Source organism: Neopelma chrysocephalum, unplaced genomic scaffold (genome assembly GCF_003984885.1).
Source record: "Neopelma chrysocephalum unplaced genomic scaffold, ASM398488v2 Primary Assembly neopelma1_97, whole genome shotgun sequence".
NCBI lineage: Eukaryota > Metazoa > Chordata > Aves > Passeriformes > Pipridae > Neopelma > Neopelma chrysocephalum.
Window position 1 is genome coordinate 2,063,396 of NW_020897760.1, and position 25,139 is coordinate 2,088,534.

At 42.0% G+C, this 25,139-nt stretch overlaps 1 protein-coding gene across 6 annotated transcripts in view; it reads left to right on the forward strand.

Moving 5' to 3' along the window:
* The window catches only part of MIER1 (MIER1 transcriptional regulator), a 35,019-nt gene that overhangs the window by 1,121 nt on the left and 8,759 nt on the right, over positions 1–25,139 (forward strand). For 2 of the 6 annotated variants that reach the window (XM_027694476.1, XM_027694475.1), the window contains exons 3-8: positions 12,759–12,783; positions 13,642–13,787; positions 18,650–18,817; positions 21,317–21,449; positions 23,253–23,317; positions 23,628–23,700. In XM_027694476.1, the coding sequence (XP_027550277.1) occupies positions 13,689–13,787; positions 18,650–18,817; positions 21,317–21,449; positions 23,253–23,317; positions 23,628–23,700 (538 nt within the window). In that variant the 5' untranslated portion in view covers positions 12,759–12,783; positions 13,642–13,688. Of the gene's footprint in view, positions 1–176; positions 296–12,758; positions 12,784–13,641; positions 13,788–16,229; positions 16,455–18,649; positions 18,818–21,316; positions 21,450–23,252; positions 23,318–23,627; positions 23,701–25,139 lie in introns of those variants that run through there. The other 4 variants (XM_027694474.1, XM_027694479.1, XM_027694478.1 and 1 more) reach the window with 4 other exon arrangements.

Genomic DNA, 25,139 nt, shown 5'->3' on the forward strand with positions numbered 1-25,139 from the left:
CAATCCCCTGAGTGACAGGTGAGAGCGTGACCAAGACCCTGAGTGACAAGCGGGACCCGCTGCCTTAGGCGCCAGGCTCGAGGGGCGTGGCCCTCAGCGCCTGGCGGGGGGCGTGGCCCGCGCCGTGATTGACAGTCGCGGTGCGCGGTGACGTCGTGCGCAGCGCGGCCCCGCCCCCTCCCGCCGCCGCCGCCGCCGCTCCCGGAGCCGCTCCCGCCCCGCTCCCCCCTCCCGGGACCGACGGCTCCTCCCGGCGATGTGACCCTTCCCCGCGCCCACAGCGACCATGGCCGAGGTGAGACCGTCAAGGGGGCGCAGGGGGAACTTGTTGCGCGGGGCTGCAAGTTTGTTGCGGGGAGCGGAGGCCCGCGAGCACCGGAGGTCCCGCCCGCTCCCCCCCTCAGGGGCCTTCAGCCCCCGGGACGGCCCGAACAGGCCGTCCCGGGGGCTGAAGGCCCCTGAGGGGAGTAAGCGGGCGGGACCCAGGGCGGCGCCTCCCGCTTTTTGTAGCACCACGTCTATTTATTTGCTTTAAATATCTTTTTTTAGTCGTTAGGACAAAGGGGGGTTGGTTCAGAGGTAGGGCAGTGGTCCTGCGAGGGAAGAGCCTTCTCCTGGGAAACGCAGCGTTTCTAGGAAATTATTTGGGGGTAATCAGTTGTGTTCTGTTGATGGGGATAGCATAAAATAATGAAAGGGTAATAATGGGGTAATTAAAACAAAAATAAAACCAAAAACACACCTCTTTTTTGAAGTGTGGAGTCATTGGCGGGGTGGGTTTGTCCATCCCGGTGGGATCTGGGGGAGCAGCTCCTTCCCCTGCTCAGGAGGAGAGCTGGGACAGATGGATGAGTGTTCCATTAAGTTTTCTTCAAATTAGCCCCAGATGCCAATCTCTTGGCGTTTGAAATGCTGAGTTGAGAAGTATCTGTTGGGAAAATGAAACCTGTGGGACAGGCGTCACTTCCAGGGGGAGTTGGAACTGTCAGGATTAGGATATTTTATGCATGAGGCTTTTTCCCTTGGAATTCCTGAATAAACACGGATTTTCCCTTAAATTATTTTATCTTTTCCTCCCAAATGAGAACTGTGATGGAGCATTCTTCCTGTTGTTGAGACAACATGTCCTGAGCTAATCTTAGGAGTTAGAAGAACCTGCCTGTTTGGATTTTTTATCTTGAGAGGGAGAGAACCACAGCTCTGATCCTAAAAAAATGTGGATCTTAAAGTCCTCCCATCTCTAGAGCTGGAGAGACAGTGGGGCCTTTCCTCTGGGCATCACAGGATTCGGGATTTGTCTCTCACAGAATTCAAGATTTCTGTCTTGAGTTTCACGAACTGCCTGGAAGTTCTGTAATTTTTTTTAATTAACCCCCAAATCCTATGATCTGAACCCCAATGTCCTCTCAGTGCTGTGTCCTGGGGGGCTGAGCCTTTTGCTGATGCTGAGGAACTTCCTACTCCGTGTCACGTCCTCAGCACTCTGAGGGCTGGGGAAGGTTGTGCTGCCCAGAGCAACAAAAGCGCACTGGGATGTGGAGCTTGGGTTTTCCCTTCATGGATTTTCCAACAGCTGGGGACTTTATTGGTCTTGATATTTGGCTAAGAAAGGAAAAGGGTTTTCTTCATCTTTGCCATTTTGAAGGTGAATTCTTTGTGCTGTTTTGGCATCTTTATTTGAGTAGAAGGAGTAGGAGGAGCAGAAAGGGCTGGGAGAGCTTGGATCTACCTGAGAGAGCTTGGATCCACCTGTGGATGAGTTCACGAGCACGTGGTGTTCATTCCCAGTCGAGTTGTGCAGGGAACTGTTGTATCTGAATTGAGAAAAAATTAATACTTTCAGTGGTTTAAACCAGGAGAAATGTTCTGAATATGGTTTGTGTCCCTGCCCATGGCAGGGGGATGGAACTAGATAGTCTTTCAAGTCCCTTCCAACCCAAACCACTCTAGTGGTTCTAAATTCTATGAATTTAGGGAATATACAGGGACTAGGTTGGGAATCCTCCTTAGCATGGCATTTCCTCATAGCTCTGGTATCAGCCTAAAGGAACTGAGGGTGATGAAAATGTGGGTGGAAAGGCTGGGAGGTCTGAGACTGCTGTTGTGCTTCTTACCCTCTTCCCCATCCTTCCCTCCCCAGTGGAAAATTGTTTGTGACTGTTCTGAAGGAATGCACAGGAGCTCATCCCTCAGGCAGGAATGATCCTAAAATGTTGTGTTTTAGAGAATCAGCTCCAGATCTAAACCTCAAAACCCAATGTAACTATGAAACTTGGTGAGTTAGACAGGAAGGCTCTTCAGAAAGCAGCACCCAGCATGGTTAGTGAGAAAACGAGTCCAGAAAGTGAAACTAAAGTAAGAAAAAATGCTGCTTCACTTTTGCAGAAGCAATTTGAATACAGGACAGACAGAAAAAAAAAAGGCTTTAGAATATATATTAAACTGGGTTTAGGCTTGGGATTAATAACCTGTGTTAGGGTTCTTTTTACATGTTCACATGATTCCTCATATTCCAACATGTTAGAAGTTTGTTCCAGGCATAAACCAGAAAGAAAACACCTCTAACTTAAGATCAGCTGAATCTTTGTGACTGTTACAATATCCTGCATTAAGCTGCTTACTGAGTGTTTGTGGTGGAGGAAATGCTGATACACAAATTTTCTCCAAATACAAGTATTTTAATACCTCCTGAGAAGAAAAGATTGGGACTGAAAAGCTTGATTAGCAGCTGAAAGAGAATGTTTTTGTTTATTCAGCCATTATAATGTTTGAATAAAATGTAAGTGAGAGAATGAGATCTTCTGATCCCAGAACTGGAAGAGCTGGGCTTGGACTTGTGTGTTGAAAAGAGGCAGCTCAATCAATACCTACTGCAATTTCCAGAAGTGCCAAATTCCTGCTGTTGTTCCATGATAGGATGCACATTTACAGGGATGCTACAGGATACTGAACAGGGGAAAATAAAGGGAAAATGACAAAGGTTTGGGTTTGGTTTGGGATTTTTTCCTAGTTCACTGAAGAATAGAAGTATCAGGGCTGCTGTGTGGGGAAGAGGGTGGTTGTGTTTGGTCAGAGGTGGGTTGGGAGCATTGGGAACAAAATATCCCTGATTTTTGATTTGCATAGTTTGGTTCTAACTGGTTTAATTATGGGTTGGGGTGGTCTAACAGTTCCTGGCTGCTCCAAGGGGGAGATCCTGCTCCTCCTGCTGCTTTTGAATGGGTGCCCCAGAACTTCTCCTGTGGGTTGATTCCTCTCACTGGCTTAGAAAGGAACCTGAAAGCTTCCTGCAGGGCAGGTGTCAGCTAATGGAAAGATCCTACAGAGACTGGACCTGGAGTGGGGGTGGGGTTGGACAGCAGATCCTCAGGAGGCTCATGGGGGACCTTCTTGCTCTCTGCAACTCCCTGACAGGAGGGTGGAGCCAGGTGGGAGTCGGGCTCTGCTCCCAGGGAACAAGGGACAGGGTGAGAGGAAATGGCCTCAGGCTGTGCCAGGGAAGGTTCAGGTTGGATATTGCCCAGGGCAGTGTTGGAGTCCCCATCCCTGGGGGGATTTAAAAGCCGTGTGGATGGGGCCCTTGGGGGCATAGGTCAGTGGTGGCCTTGGCAGTGCTGGGGAATGGTTGGACTTGATCGTCCGGGAGGGCTTTTCTAACCTAAACCATTCCATGAATCTCTTCATGTTGCTGGAACGTTTGTTTCTCCCAAAGCTCGACCAGCTCCTTGTGTTATCACTGAGGTTATTCAGTCTTCTGACCCGCTGGAATAAGAACTTAAATTCCCTCTGAAGAAGAAAAAGTTTCTGTGGGGCAAGTATGGGAAGAGGCAGGAACTGCTTGTCCTGGAGCAGGACCACTCCTCTTGTGGTGTCAGTGGACAATTAAACTGTTCAACCTAGTTTCTTTGAAGGCACTTTAATGTTGTTTGAGTTTCTGAAAGTTTAGTTGATTTTGACCAAAAAATCAGTTTATTAACATCGTGTGAGAATGCTTTAATAAGTCATCTTTAAATTCCTATTGTGTGGAAAAATTTTCCTTTCATCTCAATGCTGTGCTTTTTTCAGTTGAAGAATTTTAAACTTTGTGAATGTAACTGCATTCTATTTTCATATTTTGAAACAGCTTCAGGACAGAATGTTGAAGAAATACGTGATCTAATAACCATTCTTACTAACCTTTTTTACATTGTTAATATTTGTGTTTTTACTAAGCTTGGCTATTGCTTTAAATCAATCTGCATAAAGCTGTAGTAGGAAGCAGTAGTTAAGTTCACACAGTCACTAATATTGTTGCAAATCGAGGTATTTGAATAGTCAGGGGGGTCAGAGCTTTTGAGTTACACCTGGATACAAAACAAGGTGAAAACAGATTAAATCTAGGTTTCCTACTGACTGATCTACACCATGATTAAAGTTGGTGATTCACATCAGTGTGTTCTTTGAGAACAATTATATTTTTTTCTTGTTTGATCTTCATGTAACTAATTGTCTTTTTTGTGTCATTCTGGAGCAGTGTCTGTAGAATGCTTTACAGAGATATTTGTGAATGTAATGTACATCTGGGAATTCAGTTTTTTCACTTCCTTGGTAAGGGAATAAACCCCAAAGTGGTTGGTTTTAGCCACCGTTTGTATTTCCTCAGTTTTAATACGAGGGAAGGGAAAGCACAAGGGAATGGCAGGGAAAACAATGGCATTCTGCATTTCTAATCTGCAAAAAGGGGGTGGCTCTGGGGTGTTTGTCATAATAGAAGAGGTTTGTGAACATTTTTTGCATGTGATAAAATCTTGATGTTTCTGGGTTTACAACTCAGGACTTAAAGTTCTTCCTAACGCAGGGATTGAGGCAGACAGTGGAATTGTTGTAAAGTTCCATTTCTTTCTGTGCTTTTTCCTGGCCAGAAGCTCCAAGTTGTATTAATATTTCCCTTCTAATCCATTAACGTCTCAAATTATCCATAAGAATGTTTTCTTGTGGTGCTTGGCGTATGACTGTAGGTGGTTTCATCTGAAATCCTATGGCAGGATACAATCATTCCATAGACTCTCAATTTTCCTTAGCAAGATATCTTAGATTATTACAAGAAGTCAAGGCTGGTACTGTATTTTGTCATGGAAATGGGCATTAAATAATTAGAAAATGTTTATTTGAAGTGTGTGCTTCATGTAAGACAGAGATGGTGTGTTCTGGTGGGCTGTTGTGGTTGTGTTACCCAGTACTCCTTGGAATGGGAAGTTCTCTAGGGAGCATCATGTCCTGTCAACCGGGGCATCCTCTGATACAGCTGCCTCCATCCAGCAGCTTCCTTCAGCCTGGAGCATCTCCTGAGGACTCAGTCCTTTAGGAAAATCCCTGCGCATTGGTTATCGGGATACAACTGGTGAGTGGGTCCTGGTTCCAGCCATCGACTCTGCTCAGAGCAGGAGATTGGGTTCCACTTTATTTTACAGAAGTCAGTGTGTGATTTCAGCAGTGTGGTCATGAGCTGTTGGACAGAAGCTCCTTTCACCACCCTGAACTTTGCTGTCCCTTCCTGGGACTCGGAACCCCAAGAACTACAGCTCCAACTGCTCTGCAGGACTTTCAGATCTTTGTGCTCAGCTTGGGAGTGAGTGTTCAGGCTGGGATGGCCCTGATCCCCCAATCCCAGAGCAGGGATCGGCCACTGCCCTGATGCTCATCTGTCATTGTCACCTGTCCTGCCCTGTTGTCCCCACTGGAGACCTCAGAGCCCCTCCCAGTGCCTAAAGGGGCTCCAGGAGAGCTGGAGAGAGTCTTGGGACAAGGACACAGAGTGACAGGACAAGGAGGAATGGCTTCCCACTGTCAGAGGGTAGAGTTGGATGGGATAGTGGGAAGGAATTGTTCCCTGTGAGGGTGGTGAGGAGGCCCTGGCACAGGTTGCCCAGAGAAACTGTGGCTGCCCCATCCCTGGAAGTGTCCAAGGCCAGGTTGGACGGGGCTTGGAGCAACCTGGGATAGTGGAAGGTGCCTCTGCCTGTGGCAGTCCCTGGGTAGGACTGGGTGATCTTTGAGGTCCCTCCCATCACAAACCATTCCATGATTTTCAGGGTACTATTTCCTCTTGTTGGAGGCTGCTCTCACGGCAGGTTCAGAGAGGAAAGTGTGACATTGTCACTCATGGAAGCCTGTAAATCCATATGGGTTTGGGTGCACCTTCACGGTGTGAAAACCCCTGACAGTGGTGTGGAGCTGGTAACAGTCTGGGAAAACATAAACACCCCAGGAAGATTCATCACCTGTCACCCTTCAGCCTCTGCCTTCCCCTGAAGCACTGATGGTTTTTTTTCTTGACTTTTTTTAAAATTGCTATTGCTACTTTTGTTAGTGTTGCAGCTGAAACACCTTCCTTTTTAGGGCTTTCATTACAATGTTGATGTCCCCAGGGGATACAGTATCTTCACTGCCAAAACTAAGTTAAAAAGGCTACTTAAGAGAGTCATGATGCATAGGGGATGTCTGAAAGATCTACAGAAACAATATCCCTTATGAAATATTCTGCATAGTCTGCTTTCTGACTTTTCCTGGTGAAGGGATTTAGGTAGGTTGGTACAGAACTGAGTCAGTTGCATTAAAAGCTGGCCTGTGGTTCTTGCCAGCTGGGCCCTCTGGAACTGGTCCGGCAGCTTCTCCACAAACACTGACACTGCTGGGTTTTAGGTTTGTTTGGTTGGGTTTTTTTCAGTTCACAGAATCCCAGAATGGTTTGGGTTGGAAGGAATCTCAGAGCTTGTTCCAGCCCCTGCCATGGGCAGGGACACCTTCCACTCTCCAGATTGCTCCAAGCCCCGTCCAACCTGGCCTTGGACACTTCCAGGGATGGGGCAGCCACAGCTTCTCTGGGCAACCTGTGCCAGGGCCTCCCCACCCTCACAGGGAACAATTCCTTCCCAATATCCCACCTAACCCTGCCCTCTGGCAGTGGGAAGCTATTCCCCCCTGTCCTATCACTCTGTGTCCTTGTCCCAAGTCCCTCTTCAGCTCTCTTGGAACCCCTTTAGGCAGTGGAAGGGGCTCTAAGTTGTCCCTGGAGGCTTCTCTTCTCCAGGCTGAACAATCCCAGCTCTGTCAAAAATCTCAAAACTCAGCATTATGAGATAATTTGGGGTGGAAAGGAGCTCAGGAGGTCTCTGATCCAACCTTCTGCTCACAGCAGGATCTGCTCTGAGGTCTCCCTGGCTTGCTGATGGCTGTCTCCAGTCTGGTCTTGAAAACTTCCAAGGAAAGAGGTTGGGAAAAAGTCATCTTTATAGAGGAATCAAGTCTTGGAAAGAGATGGCCAAGCCAGGGGACCTTTGCTGAGGTGGCAGTTTCAAGGCTTAGATGTACATGTTTGGAATCTGTGAGTTCAAATATTGTACTCAATCCTTGTGTTCTGGAAGTACAAGAGTTTTCTCATTTACCAGTCAAACTAAGAAAGTAAAATTCCATGTATATAAAGGCTTCCATTTCAGGGATGTCACTGCAGTTTGGGCTGTAGAAGCGTTCACATGTAGAACTGTTAAATGAGGACCAACAGTATTTTTCTTTTTTCCTTACTTCAATATGTTGCTGTTTTCTTCATGAGGTAAAAATGCGGCTTTTCCATTTTCTAACACAAGCTAATTTGATATACAAATCAAATATATATTGATTATATTGAGAGAGGGAACAGGCCTTCCACTAACATAGTACCTGGTTATGGAAAGGGACACATTCCCTCTTGAGCAGAGGATGCTCTTCTCCATTTAAACCAGTCCTTTTCTCTAGGCCATCATTTAGCTCAGCTCAAGAGAGTTTATTAACTTTGGGGTATTTTCCTGTCACAGAGTTCAAAAGACCTGAGCAAATTGATGGGTTTGTCAGACATATTGCTGTGAATATAGAGAGAATTTAATCCAAGTTTTTAACTGTTTTATGTAACAGTTAAAGAGCTGTTAAAGATAACTGAGTCAATTTGAACAGCATGTATATTTATCGTGTAGATACTGCTGATTTTGGGATGTTTCATTATTACTTGATTATATTAAACAGTGTGAAAGATGGTAGCAAAGACAACAGTAGCTTTGTGGGTAGAAGTGAAAGTCTGTAGTGTCCTGTCAGTCCTGTTCAGGTGGTTTTGCTGTAGGAGAAATGTGAAGAGAGAAAACTCAGTGCATTCCTTCCACAGTTTGGAGTATCCCGTTCCAGTCCAAGCACCTCTGAGGTGTTAGAATAAAACCTGGACATCTCCTGCCAGCATCCAGCACTGGGCATTGCCTGGAATAAACTGTGCACAACTGGTGTCTCCTGGAGGCTGTTTGCATTAAATAAACTGTCACAATGCCAGTTTGGTTTTATGGTTTATCTTCCATCACAATTGATGGTGATCCAGACACTTCCCAAAGTCCAGGCAATTGTTGTCAGAGTAACACTGTGGATGTTTCCATGTCTGACACGTGTTGCTGCATTCACCACTTGGCAGTCAAGGGTGTCTGGCCAACTTCAGTCCCATGTATTCCCATATCCACGTGCTGGAGGATATATTGGATATGATCTTTTGGCTGGTTATTGCTGCAAGTGTCTCTAAGCTTCTGAAAACACGTACTCAGCCGGGCTTTCCTGAGACTCCTAAAAATACACATGGAATAAAAACGGTGACTTTCTTTTAGTGCCAATGTTTCATGGCTCAGTGTCTTTTCTTCTTCTCTTTACCATGAGGTTTGTTTTCTTCATGCCTCAGAGTTGATATTTCCTTCTTGTTGCTCAGATGGAAGTTTAACAAATATACTCCTTGGTGTATCAGGACTCCTTGGTCACTTGAGTTTTTCCTTGTTGTCTGTGGATTAGGAGTTCATGGATGTTTTTTCATTCTTTTGAACCCACAACAGAGATTCACTGTTACCTTTTCTGATGGTACAATGCATAGAAAATTGGAGTCTGTCAGCCTGTATATTGTCAGTATCCTACATTTTTTCTCTCTTGGGCCTTGGGTACCATTATCCATTGATAGGTAGCAGCTCTTTGTTCCCATGAGTGCCCTTGAGGCAAAAACTGCTTTGTGCTTCTCTCTGAATGGCTGCAGCAGAAAATGAAAAACCACTGAAGTACAAGAGTGTCCTTTTCACAGGAACTCCTGTGGCATTGCCATACCATAGCTTAGGAATTAGGATCTGCTGATGCCAATGCAGCCATATGATCTTTAACCACTGCCAGGAAATTTTTATAATGAAATGCCCCCAAAGCCATCTGTCCTACCCTGGCCAGAGTCACCATCACTTGGAGGCACGAAATAGGACTGATTCATCCAGCCTTGCAGGAATTGCCTTGCAACAACTCTTAATCAGAGGGTCCTCTTTCCCCTCCTGTGTGATGCTGACAGACTGTCACTGAAGGGTTTTCCAGGCCTCACACCACATTCCCTTCTCCAGGTGTTCAGCTTCAAGCTCGTGCTGGGGACTGTTTGCAGCACATCTGGCGATCGCAGAGGCCCCAGATAAAGTCCTTTGGCTCATGGATAGAATGAAAAAGTGGTGTCAGTCATCTCTGAGATGGGGCTGCTGAACCAGTATGTGCTGCAGCTTCCAGTTGACTGGGCCTGGCACAAGTGGCAGAGACATGAAGTGGTGGGAAAAGGTCAGGACTACCTTTGGCAGCAGCTGCTCATTAATGCAGATGGGTTGTAATGGGACACTGTATGTACCTAGGAATAGAAGGAGGAAATGATTGGCAGTCCATCACATAGACCGGAAACATATAAGATGCAGAGAGAACAATCCACAGATGAGGCAGATGTGGTTGGCAAAGTTTGGGAGAAAGGAATAGAGAGCCAGAGGCTGCTCTCCCAAAAGCTGCCTGTGGAGTCTGTGGCAAAGAACGGACTAGAACCTCTCAAGGATGGAAATGGTGTTTCTGCAGGTGGCTGGATTTTTACAGATTTCCTGGTTTGGCATTTGTATCTATTGGCATTTGTTTCCTTCTTGAGCTGTCAGGCCTTATCCATGCCATTCCAGAATATTGGGAGCTGAACATCGTTCCTTCAACTGTGCTTGCCTTTTCTGAGGTCTTTTCATGCCCCACTGTGGTTTTTGTCCCCTCTCAGCAGGGAAATCCTTCATTGTGCTCAGCTCCATTGCAGTCTGTATTGGAGCATTTTAGTTCCAGAAGTGTTGGAGTTGGAAGGGACATCTGGAGATCATTTAGACCAAGCCCTGGCTCAGGGCTGGCTCAACAAGAGCAGGTTCCCAGTGCCAGTCTGGTTTTGTACACCTTGAGTGCAGATACCACAACTTCTGGGGGCAGCATGTTCCCACATTTCATTCCTTTTACAGGGAAAAAAGCTTTTCCTAGTGTTTAAACATATTCCAGTTTGTTCCCACTGACTCCTGTCACGGGATGCCATTGAGAAGTGACTGGCTCAGTCTTCTGTTCACCCTTCTGTCAGAGATTTATGCACATGGATCTGATCCTTCTGAGCCATCTCTTCTCCAGGCTGAACATCCCAGGCTTTCCATGCCTCCCACCTCTTTGGAATCCCCTCTACATGAGGCTCATGGGCCAAGACCTTCTCCAGCTCTTGTTGGCAAGTCCTGAACTGTGGCCGAAAGCAAGGCTGTGCTTTTGGGGTTGGATTTTGGAGTCATGGCTCTCTGAACTCCTGTTATTCCTGGTTTATATGCTATTGTTTCTTCCCCTTTCCCTTCCCCTTCCTTTCCCCTTCCCTTTTCCTTCTCTTTCCCCTCCTCTTTCTTTCCTGTCCCTTCCCAATGGATTGCAACCCTTTCCATGAAGAAAAGGGAAGGGTCTTCATGGTTTCCTTCCTGGCCTGGCAATATTGAATTATTTGCTTTTCCACCTGTGATTGCTGCAATAAATACACTGAAGGTTTGTTAACTCGCACTAGTAATCGTGTATTACATATTTTAAATCACCCAGTTTTGCAAGTTTATCGAACAAAACACACCAAATAGAGATCAGTCCTTCCTGGCTGATCTTGATATTCAGCTCAGTATGTGCAGGAATACTGGACTCTGGAATTTGTTAGCATAATCTTTGCAAATAAAGACTTTTCTGGATGTAGTGATTTGCAAAACTTCCTCTGGCATTGTGCAATATTTTGCAAAAATGTTTTTAGTTCTTACCCACTTCATGTGAGTTTGTTTAAGGGAGACCTTAAAGCCCCTTCCAGTGCCTAGAGGAGTTCCAAGAGAGCTGGAGAGGGACTTTGGACAAGGGCCTGGAGGGACAGAGCAAGGAGGGGGAATGGCTTCCCACTGCCAGAGGGCAGGGTTAGATGAGATATTAGGAAGGAATTCTTCCCTTTGAGGGTGGTGAGGGGCTGGGATGGAATTCTCAGAGAAGCTGTGGCTGCTCCATCCCTGGAAGTGTCCAAGGCCAGGCTGGACAGGGCTTGGAGCAACTTGGGATGGTGGAAGGTGTCCCTGCCCATGGCAAGTGGTGGGACTGGATGGGCTTTAAGGTCCCTCCAAACCCAACCCATTCCATTATGTGATCTTATAATTCAGTATTGTCCAGGTATGCTTTTCCTTGGCTTTTAAAGCTAATCCTGCCTTAGATACCATTTCTCCAAGTCAGCAGGGATGCTCCCCAAAAACTAAAAATATATTTGGATGTTAATAAATGTGGGGAAATCCACCTGTGGTGGCTCCCCCTGAAGTCAGTGGATATATTCTGTATTTTCTTCAGTCTCTGCAGTGTTAGGAGAGCACAGCTTCTTCTCTTGTATTTTCTCTCATCCCTCCAGGCACCTTTTCCACCCTTCCTGCTTGACACAGGGAAATACATTTTGAGGTTCTGCAGCTCTGAAGGAAAAAGTCTGTTTTCCTAACTCGGAAAAACCCATTTCACTAGGTCTGTGCCTGAAAAGAGTTGAAACATTTGCTTGAATTATCAAAACAAATGAGGTTTGAATGTCAGACATGCAAATGTCATCCCAGGAGCTTAAAGATTGGCAAAGGTATAACCAAGGGAAAGCAGAATGTTGTTTGTTCACATTATAAATAGAAGGTTATCAAATGTGCTGGGCCAGAGGGTGACTCTGGTACATAGGGAAGTCTTGTTTTCTTCCTATATCTCAAAAAAATTATTAGTTTTGTAACCTGTGTCCATTTAATTTGTGTTTTAAATGTACTCAGGAAGAAAGTCTGGTTTGTAAAATATTTTTTTTCTGTCTGTTTAGTTTGAGGTGGGTTCTTTGTTTGTTTGGGGGTTTTATTTTAGTTTGGTGAGGGGGTTTTGTGGGGTTTTTATTGATTTTTTGTTGTTCATTTTGGTTTGTTTTTTGGGGTTTTTTTTGTTTCATTTTTTTTTGTTTGTTTTTGTTGGTTGGTTTTTTTCCTCACAGCTGGGTAAGAGATTTAAGATTAAAGATTGCTTTTCCCTTTGTCCCCTGAGGAATTCTCAGAGTGATTTGGGATTACCTTTAAAAAATGTGGCCCTGTATTGAAATAGAACAGGGAATTTGTGTTCAGCTTCAAATGGGAAGAATGATTTCTCTTCCACTGTGCTTCCCTGCCCATGTAATCTGGGATATACCTGGGGTATATTTGGGATATCCCTTCCAATCTGGGATATACCTAGGGTGTGGAAAGGGGATTTAGTTCCTGGAGTTAGAACAGAGCTGGATCTTTAAGTTACTATTTACCTTGGAGCTTTATTTATCAATATGTTTTTTATAGTGACTTGCTTCATATCAGCTGAATTATTGAATTGACTTTGTACAAATTAGGAAAAATAATTTCCTTTCTTTTCTTTTTTAGCCTTCTGTTGAGTCTTCAAGCCCAGGTAAATATTTTTTATGATTTCCAAGGTTTTATTGGCACCCTACTAGTGGAAAAGCTTTCCAGGAGCTACTTTAGCTGGACTGGTGTTATCTCTTGAGCTTTTATTTCTTTCAGAGAAATAATTAATTGCTTTTTTAGTTAAACCTTGTAGTTACATGCTTAGTGTGAGTACAAGCTTTGGAAAATGAAATTTAAATTGTCCAAGAATGCAAGTGGAAAAATATGAGCAGGGTTGGAATAAAACTCAGGTATTGCTGAAGGACATCTGCCAAACCATTCATCCATCCATTTCTTTTTCATTGTCACAAAGTATAACCAGACCTCTCTACAAAGAACTGTGAAAAATAAAGGCATGGGGGAAAATAACTCAGAAATAAAATCTGCATCACTCTGAAACTTGTTTAATGTAAATTTTGGAAAAGTCATTAGTCTGTCTTTGTAGTTGTAAACAAAGAAGCTTCCAAAGAATAAAGGGAACGACTGCCTGGAGTTTGTATTTTATGAGTATTTCTGCTCCCAGTAGAACTCGATTTAGGCAGGTTTATGATTATTTAAGAGTAAAGTGTTCAAAACCTGAACGTTTTCCAGACATTTAACTAGGGCCTGATGTCCAGGGCTAGGGTACTGGGCGATCTGGCTAGTTAAACACCCTCCTGGTTCTTTCTGCCAGGACCTCTCCCTATCCAAAGCTTTCCCTGAATAACAAGCCTGCCTTTCCCTAAGATAAAGGATCGAGGCAAAAGATTTGGATTTCTGAGTATAATCTACGCATTAAAATGTCATCAAAATAATAAAAATAAATTAAATTCTGTGAGGCCATGATGTAACTAAAAACATTGTTTAAAATGTTTCCCATCAGGAGGTTCAGCAACATCTGATGACCATGAGTTTGACCCATCAGCTGATATGCTGGTGCATGACTTTGATGATGAACGGACATTAGAAGAGGAGGAAATGATGGAAGGAGAGACAAACATCAGATCTGAAATAGAGGATCTTAACAGGGTAGGTGGCCTTAAGTAGTCCTAAAGCAGAACCACAGCCTCACACAAAACATATGCAGGGTTTTAGCCCTTATATTTGGAATTTTAAATAGGTAAATAATAGAGAGGAGGGGGAAAAGGGGCGGAACTAAATGTCTCAAAAATTGCGGAAAAGAAACCATTACATAATACTACATAATAAACATATTTTATATATGAATACTTAATATAGAGATACTATATAATGTACATATACTGTGTATATTATATATGCACTTTAGATATATTTCCTATATATAAAATACATATACTGGTACAGAAATACTTTTTATATAACATAAATAATATACATATTTTTATATATAAATACTTAATATACATATGGTATATATATTATATATACTATGTATACTGTATATACATTTTAGATGTATATATAATATACACATACTGGGACATAAATACTTTTTAATATATAAAATAAATACTTAATATACATAATTTTATGTATTGTTAATATACTGTGTATATTATATATACATCTTAGATCTATATAATATACACATGCCGGTACATTAATATGTTAAATATATAAAATAAATACTTAACATACATATTTATATATAGAAATACTTAATATGCATATGCTATATATATAAAATACACATATACTGTGTATAGTGTATATACATTTTAGATATATATTATATGTGTAATGTACATATACTGGTACATAAATACTTAATACTGGTACATAAATACTTAATACTGGTGCATAAATACATAAATACTTAATAAATGTATAAAGCTGTTCTTCTTTAATTTCTTTTTCCTTATTTTTATTGTATAGGTTTTGCATTTTAGAGATTTGCATTTTGAGGTAATATAAGTTAAAATATCCTCTGACTAGACTTGTATATTCCACCTGATTAGTGCAAGTTATTATTTTGTAAAGCACTTGCACTTATATGTAAAAAACACAAACCTTATAATTTTGCTTATCTTTTGCATTTTTATACAAATATCTATATAATAATACAGTGGAGCATATAGGAATATCATAATTTTAAAGGAAGATGCAGAGAAAATTATGTATAAATCCTATTTAACCCAAGTGATTATGCCCATATGACTTTAAATTAATTTGGTGCATTTAATCTATAGTTCCAGTGTAAATGATAATGTCTTTCTGGTAATTTCAGGTTATGCTGTCACTTATGTATTGTCTTCAATTATTTCTCAGGCAGGAATAATATCCTTAAATTACCAAGTAGGTTTATTATAAATGCAGAGTAATTTAGGTACTGTCTGCGGCCTCGTTGTCTGCAAAGGCCTCCAGAACAGCTCATTAATGATTCACAGATTCATATTCAATGTACAAATCCTACTTAGCATAAGTAATTATGCCAATATGACTTTTAATTAATTAGTGCATTTAATCTATATTTCCAGTGTAAATGATGATTTCTTTCTGGTAATTTCCAGGTTGATATTAAATGGTAAACATAAAGCTAAATAAATAGTTGGTTAATATAAATATGCTTCATCAGGATCAAATGAGAAATGGAGCTCCACATGTGTTATGTGGATTTTAAGTTGAAAATATAGCTTTTTTCCCTGTCATATTTTGTGTAATTTTATCACCACATTACAACTCTTCAGTTTATCCCCTCATATCCAGTGGTTACCTCTAGTTGTGGGATAGCAGGTTTATGTATATGTGTATATATATATATATAATTTTATCTTTTTTAAGTCATGAGTGACAGCCCATCTAAATCTCAAAACTACTGTCAGGACAAATGCTATCCTCTCATTTTCCCCCAAAATTTACATGTATTATTTCAGATTTCCCCAGGCTGGGAATATCCCTGATTGACCAGTTCAGTCAGGTTTTGCAAAAGCATTTTTGAACTTTATTGGTTTCACTTCTGATTGTCATAAAAATTCCCCCTTCCCCTGAGGGTCGAGGTCTTTTCTGCTCATGAGTTTAAGCTCTGGTGCATCTCCAATGTGTTGGTCCTTAAGTAGCCAGGCTGAGAGAGCTGGGGGTGTTCACCTGGAGAAGAGAAGGCTCCAGGGAGACCTTAGAGCCCCTACCACTGCCTAAAGGGGCTCCAAGAGAGCTGGAGAGGGACTTGGGACAAGGGCCTGGAGGCACAGGACAAGGGGGAATGGTATTAAACTGAAAAAGGAATGGGTTTAGATGGGATATTGGGAAGGAATTCCTGGCTGTGAGGATGGTGAGGGGCTGGGATGGAATTCCCAGAGAAGCTGTGGCTGTCCCATCTCTGGAAGTGTTCAAGACCAGATTGGACAGGGCTTGGAGCAACCTGGTATAGTGGAAGGTGTCCCTGCCCTTGGCAGGGGGTAGAACTGGATGAGCTTTAAGGTCCCTTCCATCCCAAACCATTCCAAGATTCCATGGCTCTATGAGGTTGAGCAGCACCCTGTGCTTCTCTTTGCATTTGTTTAAAGGCAGTAGAATATCGGCGTCTGCAGACCAGGAGTCACCCTCTGCTGCTCTAGTGTGGGAAAAAACACAGTTCTCTAAGAGCAGAGCAGTAGGAAGGGGATCCAGCTATTGGATTTGGTGGTTCTCAGTGATACGTCTTGAAAGGTCAGGTTTTTTGAGCAGGAAAGCCCTGCAAGGTGGTACAGCAAATTATCCTTGATCATACCCACACAAGTATTCCATAACACTATTTTTGTGTGTAGAAGTGTCTGTACCAGATGTGACCAAGTCCCCCTAATCTAATTCTGCTCCAGACATGAGTTATAATCCATTTCTTATGGAATTCCAGAATGGTTTGGGTTGGGAGGGACCTTAAAGCTCACCCAGTTCCACCCCCTGCCATGGGGTGGAACCTTCCACTAGACCAGGTTGCTCCATGCCCCGTCCGGGTTGGCCTTGGAGACTTCTTCCACATAAGGAATTTTGATGTCTTGAATAATCACTGTGATCTTTTCAACCTTTTCTGTTTTTGCAATCCCAAAGCAACAGAGAAATCACAATTTGTATTTTCTCTGGGAGAGTTGCTGGTCCTTGGAGCTTTTTGAATTGTAATGAACTATTTGAAGTTAGGAGGCTCTACCTAAGAAAAATGTTGTAAATACAAACCCCCTTTCCTAGGTAACATGTAGTCAGTAATATTCCTATTGCATAGTTCACACATACCTGCAAATTGCAGTAAAAGTTCTTTTTAATTCTCAGCTGTCTTTACAAATAGGATAGGGGTGCTTGAAGAAAGTATACTACTTTCCAAAATGTACTGGAGAACATTTGGATAACTAGGAATAGGATTTTTCTGCAAGCTGTGCCAGGTTTTAATTAAGAACACAGTCCTTTCATGTTGTCTGTGTCAGTAAAATATTAATTCTCCACTTCTAAGAGTTCTTTCCATTAAATGATACGATGGGGACCAAGAAATCAAGAGGGAAGGGGAGGACATTTAAGTCCACATGGTCTGTGTGTAAAGCTTAACCAAAGAGTGGAGCAGTAAGTGGCAGAATGGCTTAGTTCTTTGAAGTAAAGTAAAATAAAATACACAGACAATGAGTACTGGGAACCCCTGTGTTACTCCTATTTTTACGGAGCAGAACTAACTCCCCTTGCCTTTTATAATTGGGATTTTTAGGGTGTTTCCAGAAACTAGAAATTTGTTGATCAGTGAAGGCCCTTAGGAAAGGTCAGCCAATACTAAAAATATCTGATTAACATTAAATAGTAAGAAAAACTATTTAGAGCAAGCAAACACCTCCAAATAATAAACAGAGGATTTGATCTTGTGAGAAAGAGAATTTTAAAATGCTCTCTGAAAGCTTCTGCTCTGAAAAATCTCCTTAGGGATATCGCATACTGTCCCTGAAGGGTGGATACTGAATATTAAAAGTAATAAAAGAAGCAATTTGCAGACCCAGCAATTAATAATTTTTATTAATAAAGTGAATGCATTAGGTAACAATTTGGGAGCCACTAAATTTGAGAACTGGCTGTATCATTTGAAATGTCCCTTCAGAGGGGACCAGCTTTCTAAATATCAATATTTTTAAATGTGTACATATATTAGCAGATTTGCTTCCAACTGTGGATGGATTTGTAAAGAACCAGCTTAAAATATATGTGAGTCTGCAAACATTAGTATCTTTACCTGGATATCAGGTGATCCCTCACCCCCATCCAAACCCTCATTTTTTGTTTTGCTCAGAAACAGGAGAGGTACAGAGAGATAGAGAGGTGCATATTTTGGGTGTAATTTTGTATTCAAAACCAGGGTTATAGAACCCTATAGAATTGTCCCTGCAGCACAATTTCCCAGCAGAGACTTTATTCCACATTGCAGCCAGGTACTGCAAGTTCTGGGCCTCATTGTACTGAATTCTTGGAGTCACTGCAGAAATTCCTGCCTTGCTCTAGGACAAGTTTCTGCCTCTCACTGTCTCAGCTGCCTGTGTGAAGCAGTTGCTGCTGACACACAACTTATCCATTTCTTCCACAAATATGTACTAAATACTATCATTTTTTCCACTTGTTTTTGGGCAGCAGAGGGAATATCAACATATATTCCAATAAGGAGTGTGTTTGCTCTGGGTACTGAAGGGAGATGATAAAACCAAGCCCTTTTAATGAGCCTTATGAGATTGTTGGCACGTTGGGTCTGCTGTAAATTTATAAAGATTTGGGAAATAAAGTTATCTGTGTAAAAATAACCACCACATATTTTTCTTAGGAGCCAAAACTTCAAATTTTGCCTGTCCGTTCCTTTTGGAGTGACCATCTTGGTGTGTTGCTGTTATAAAGTGCTTACCTTTGTGCTATGGAGCAGATGTGGGATGTGGAATATCCGTGTTAAAATCCCAAACTTTTGTTTGGATGTTCCTCAGGAGAGTGATATGCCAATCCAGGAGCTGCTCAGCCGCTATGGCTACGACGGCACCATCCCACTGCAGGAGGAGGAGGATGATGAAGAGGAGGAAGAGGATGAGGAGGAGGGAGAAGATGATGATGATGTTGATAACGATGACAACAGTGGCTGTAGTGGGGAAAACAAGGTAAGTGTTTATCCTCTTTTGCATATACATGATTTGCCTACTGCTCAACCATTCAAGATCCCAGGTCGTGGCAGAATATTTTGTAATAAAGTTGATTTCAGATGCTTTGTGTACTGAACTCTAAGGTTTATTCTTAATTACCCATCTGTATTTCTCTTTAATTGCTCTTAATTCCATTTCTATCATCCCAAACTGTTGCTGAGGCAAATTAAAATACATGAATACCTGTAATATTGTGTAAGAAGGGATTGTAATTGCACTTCAAAACTGACATTTTAAATGCCTGTAGACACCTTAATAGATGTGGCTGAATACTTGTTTCGAGGTGAAAAGCTGATTACTGAAACTACTCAGTGTAGAATTGAATTAAATGTGGCTCTGAGTGTTGGAGATCCTGCAAGTTTTGCAGCTTGAGCATTTAAAATTTTCAGCCTGGCAGCCCTGGTTGTACTTAAATTAACTGAACCTAATGCTTCGAGTACCTTTGCAAACTGTATAGTTTTGAGCTTAGCATCTTTAAAATCCCATTCTGTGTGCTCTTAAAGGAATGTTCTGATTTTAGAAGTCTTTTCTACCTGGAACGTCCTATATATTTGTAACAATTCTGTCACAGGCACAGCTGTAACTTCTCCATTACTGCTGCCTCCTGAATTCCATTAAAATACAAATTCCTTTGAATTGTCAGTAAATAAAAAAGCTCAGGCATTAGTGAAAATTGCATTACCTAATCTGGCTTTAAAAAGGATGCATTTTGCTTTTTTGATACCATTTTAGAATCTCTGGAATGTGACAGAGAGATGAGGAATGATCCACCTAATTCAGAAAGTGAAGTTCTTGGGATTTACAAGCTCTCTTGACAGATGCTGTAAAACGATTGTTATTTGTGTGGGTTGAATAGTTCAGAAGGAAGATCCATGGTTAGATTACATAGGGAAAGGTTTAGGAAGCTGGAGAGGGGGGAAAATTTATGTAACATGAAGGATGCAGGAATAATTTTGGGAAGAGTTTTTTGAGGAATAATTTCTTCCTGGAAAAGGTGTTCCAGCATTGGAAGGGGCTGCCCAGGGAGGTGGTGGAGTCCCCATCCCTGGAGGTGTCCAAGGAATGACTGGACATGGCACTCAGTGCTCTGGGCTGGGTGACAAGGTGGGGATCAGTCACAAGTTGGACTCTGATCTTGGAGGGCTTTTCCAACCTCAAGGATTCTGTGCAGAATCAAAATAAGATACTCAAGTGTTTATTTTGTTGTGCATGGTGAAGTCTCACTTGCTCCTTGTGCCTGTCCTTCTTAATTCCTTCCTGACACAACTTCTGTGTTCTGCAGTAGCTGATTTAAGACCCTGCCTATCTTTTCACTGGATGACATGTCCACGTGTCCCTGCTGTGAGGAACCACCTTGTCCCTTTGCAGGGCTCAGACCCTCTGTAGGACAATGCGGAGCCGGCGCCTTCCTCCCGTCAGCACCCACAGCTCAGGGTCTGCCCAGTGACCACCAGCAGTTCAGTCTAATCCCAGTTTGGCACCTGGGAGCAGGTGTTCACCAGTCCCACTCCAGTTTGGATCAGGCTGGAGCCAGGGTGGTGGGGAGTGAGCACGGGATATGGGATGGGAGCTCTGAGGTGCTGCAGGCTCTGGAGCGGAGAGGCAGAAAATACAGCTGTGGGGGTGGAATAATTGTATAAATCATTCAAGCTTTCTCTGCAAGTGCTCATCTTTGTACAGCCTATTTAGCTCTCCTGCACTTAGCTGGGTTCTATTTTTAATCTGCTTTAAGCTGCACATGTGACAATACTCTGGTTGCTGGTAAAGGTGCACATCAGTGTGTGCTGGGCCTGATGCTTCTGGGTTAGAAGTAGCAATAAAATACAGAAAAGATACAAACAACATGCATTGAAATAGAAAGCATGGATTTTTTTCTAAAAAATATTTATAGTTTAAATTTTCCCTGATTGTAATAATTCCCATAGTTGTTGTGGTTTATCTTCTCATAAAGCAACTTGTCCTAATTTTTGATCTTGACTCGACTCTACTGATGTGCTGTTTCTGTTGAAACCACTCTATTGACATTAATTTTTATGGAAGGTACCATTTCCATGTAAATAATTCCTCCCCTTTTTATTGAAAATTCATTAGAAAGGGTTTTAAAGACCAAATTAAAATTTAAAATTAAATGAAAACCAGAAGGATTTGCTTGACTGATTAAAAAAATTAAAAATTAAGATTGATTTGAGGTTTATATTTGTGATTTGTATGGTAGAGTCTGAGTGTTATATTGATCTGCTTAAAATGCTGGTCAAAAAACAACCTGATGATGTGTTTACACATTTGTGATGGCTCAGCCTGGGCAGGCCACAATCCATCCAGTCACTTCAAGTCAGATAAAAGCTACTTGGATATATACTTGATATATTAATAATCCTGGAAAAATATCTTACTAAAATAGTGTTTGTCGCATACAAAGGAGTAACTGATCTGCTCTTTGGTTTTTTTGTGTGCAAGGAGGAGGCCATAAAAGATTCATCAGGGCAGGAAGACGAGACACAATCGTCGAACGACGACCCAGCACCATCTGTTGCATCTCAAGATCCCCAGGAGATAATTCGCCCTCGTCGGTGTAAATATTTTGATACAAGTATGTCCAGTTTAATGCTCAGCACAGCAATCTCGCTGTGATTAACCTGATTCCTGAAAACATTGGTTTTTCTTGTTCGTTCTGCTCTTGATTAGCATCACGCTCAAAAATAGCAAAACAAACTCTTGGCTTTAGCTGAATGCTAACTCTTCTCTGCTGACTCTCTATAAGGCCAGGAGATAGCCTTTTCTTAAAAGAAAGCATGAAATTTGTGGGGAAATTTAAATTTTACAGTTTTAAAAAGCAGGCTCTCAGTCCAGTTTATCCTGCAAATTAGTTTCTAAGGATGTGCCTTCAGAAAAAAATCCTTGCACACAAGTCTGGGTGCAGTAAGTGACTATTTAGTATGGAATTACTTTGCCATCCTGGTGTCAGCTGCCAGTTCACATTAAGGATGGAGGTAAAAATATTTGCAAAAATATTTACAAGTAGGAAATGCTCTGTTCCAGCCAGATAATTGCTGTGCAGCATGTGGTTATCGTCCCAAGGCTGGGTTTTGTCCTTATCCAAAGGAGCTGAGAGTCCAACTGAAGGGAAAAGTAAAAACTGAAATTTTCTACAAATAGAACCCAGATTTCTTCAAGCAATAAAATCTGGAAAAGGCCAAGAATGGTTAACCCTGAAACACCGAAGTGGGAGGTCACAATGACAAATATTTGCTTCAAGAATTCCACAGTTGTTACTGTTGTCAGCATTGAACTGATCATTTTCTCTCTTGTTTTGGTTAAAAACTGGTTTTGCATCCCTTTGAGACTGTTAGCTGTTGTAGCTGTCCCTTCAGACAACTCCTATTTCCATGGAATCTTTCCTGATGAGATCTGAACCTTTAGAGCTGGCAGCAGATATTTTACCTTTCTTTAATGAAAGTGACTGTTGAATTCCTATTGCTCTGTGTTTTAACAACACTAATTTCCTTACCATACCTTATTCTTGATACTTACTAATCATGACATTGTAAAAATGCAATTTTCTAATCTGTACTTTATTTTACTCCAAAGTGGCTAAGGAATCTCAGTAGCTGTGCAGAGGATTGCAAATATCTTAAATAAATTCCCATTTTTAAGCATAGCAACTGTATTACATTAGGTTTGGGGTTTTTTACAGTGTTCAGCTGTGTATAAAGTGTAATTTAATGTATAAATAATTTCAGTGCTGCTATATCACATCCTATGCATAAACCAGTACATTGGGAAAGGCAACTGGGCTATATCATAAAGAGCTTAACATTTCTGGCAATCCTTATCCCAAATAATCTATTTTAAATGCTTCTGTGCCTCTCTGAGCTGTACATCCAAGGCTCCTAAATCCCAAGAAGACACACTTACAGATTCTCACACCTTGTGCTGACATGTCCCTTAAATTCAGCGCCAGCTGCTGTAAGGGAAAAAGAACAACAGGAACTAAGCCAGGAGCTCATGGAAAAGGGTGTTGAAACCCACATGTGGGTGCTGAACATCCACAAAAAATACTTCCAGAAACTTTAGAGTGAATTTGGATGTGGATCACTCAAAGCTGGGTGAGGGAAAGGAAATTTTAATTTAATAGCAAAAATTATTTGTGCCTTAAGTTTTCAGAGCCTGTTGTGTATCTTAACCCAAATGTGAACATTGGGTGGGTCAATTTTTAATCTTGTCAATACTGAAATATTTATGTTGACCCTAAAAGTGCTGTTAGCAGTGGTGTGGGCTGAGATAAGGGGGGAGGGAGGAGAGCAGATCTGGAGCCTGGTGGGGTGACAGGCTGGGCTCCTGTCCCCTGCCACCCTTACTGGTTTTGGCTAAATGTTTCAACAATTTCTTGTAGATAGTGAAATAGAGGAGGAATCTGAAGAAGATGAAGATTATATTCCCTCAGAAGACTGGAAAAAGGTAAATACTAAGCCCATATTTCACGAATAATAAGTTGATCTATTACCTAGTAACTCTGAGCTCTGTAGAGCATCCAAGTCCTCTCCGGTTTTTCCCCATAAATAGAGTTTTGATAATGAGAAATGTTGAAGACCTCCTCAAATAGTTAAAAATCCATTTCCATATAGTGCCTGTTGACTGTGTTTTTAGATTTTAAACAAGTCTAAAGTTTAAAGCGGGGGGGGGAAGGATGTTGTCATCCTTGTGTTTGCTAACAAAAAACAGCAGGGCTATGGTTGCTTAACTTCTTGTTTCTGGTATTTCAAAACAGGAAATCATGGTGGGCTCCATGTTTCAAGCTGAAATTCCAGCTGGCACCTGCAAATACAAAGAGAATGAAAAAGGTGAGATTTGGCACTGTGACCATTATTGCTGTGTTTGTGATTGTTGTCTGTTGAGGAGAAATAAAAGGTTTGATTGATGTCACGCATCTTGTGAAATAAATGAGGTCCTTCAAGTGAAAACTATGGTCTCAAACTGTACTTGACCATCAGAGCTTGAGACTGGGAAGGGGAAAAGAAGGATTATATTGCTGGCCTGGTGCCTCTTGAACTCTTGGATTAGTGATGCAGACCAGCTTTAACATCTTATTTATTTACGTTATGTAAAACCTAATAGCTGATGGAGAAATTGTGTCTCTGGAATTGGATTAACACATTAAAAAAGGCAAAATGGTACCAGCAGCTTTGGCTTTCACCTTTTAAAGGTCTTCAATCAATAACAAAAAAGTTCTGGTTTTGGTTTGGGGTTTTTTCCCCTCCTCGCAAACAGAGCCTTTGGTGTCCTGCGTAAGGCTGGGAGTTGGACTCCATGGTCCCTGTGGGTCCTTTCCAGCTCAGTATATTCCATGATTCCATTGACTTCAAGCAGGGTTACACATTCTGGACCTTGTAGCCAGAGAGGTTGCACAGAGTGTAATTCATATAAGTCAGGAGCTTCCATTAAAAACAGAAAGTGGCAAATTAGAAAACATCTGCTTTTTAGCTGGAAATAAGCTGCTCTTTGCAGGCTTTCCTGCTTCTGGCTGGAAATAGAGCTGGAACTATGGATTTGCCTGAGGTGCAGTACATTATGCTTTACTGGTCACCTGCTTTTCCAGGTATTTACTCAGCTCTAAATGGCTTCTGGCCTTCAACAATAAAACAGAAATAGCTGCTCTGTGCATTGCAGTACCCAATATAAACCAGTTTTTTATCATCTTGCTCACTGCTGTTTGCAGGGCAGAGAACCTGCTTCAGGGGCAGGAACCACTGAGGAGAAAATTGAATTGTCACTAATGGTGCTGTTGCCCAGAAAAGCTGTGGCTGCCCCCCCCCGGAAGTGTCCAAGACCAGGTTGGATGGGACTTGGAGCAACCTGGTCTAGTGGAAAGTGTCCCTGCCCATGGCAGGGAGTGGGACTGGATGGGCTTTAATGTCCCTCCCAACCCAAACCATTCAAGGATTATATTTCTATGATGATTTCCCAGATTTTTTCCCTAAATAAGCAACCAAACATCAGATTAGTTCCAGCCTTTGAAACTAAAAGCTCCCAGAAAACTCTCTAGAGCTCTTTCCAAACTGTGTGTCATCAGTGAAATGAAGCTCCTTTCTTTGCGAGACAATCATTTTCCTTACCAATTCTGGATTTTTATTTGTATTTACTTGCCTGTTAAAATACTTTTCTTTGAGTAAAAATGTATCTATTAACCCTCTGGCCTTCTCCCCTGCAGGGAATGCTGCTGTATCTTCCCTTCCTGTGCTGACTCTGCTTTCCCAAGGGCTCCCTTCTTCCTCTTGTCTCA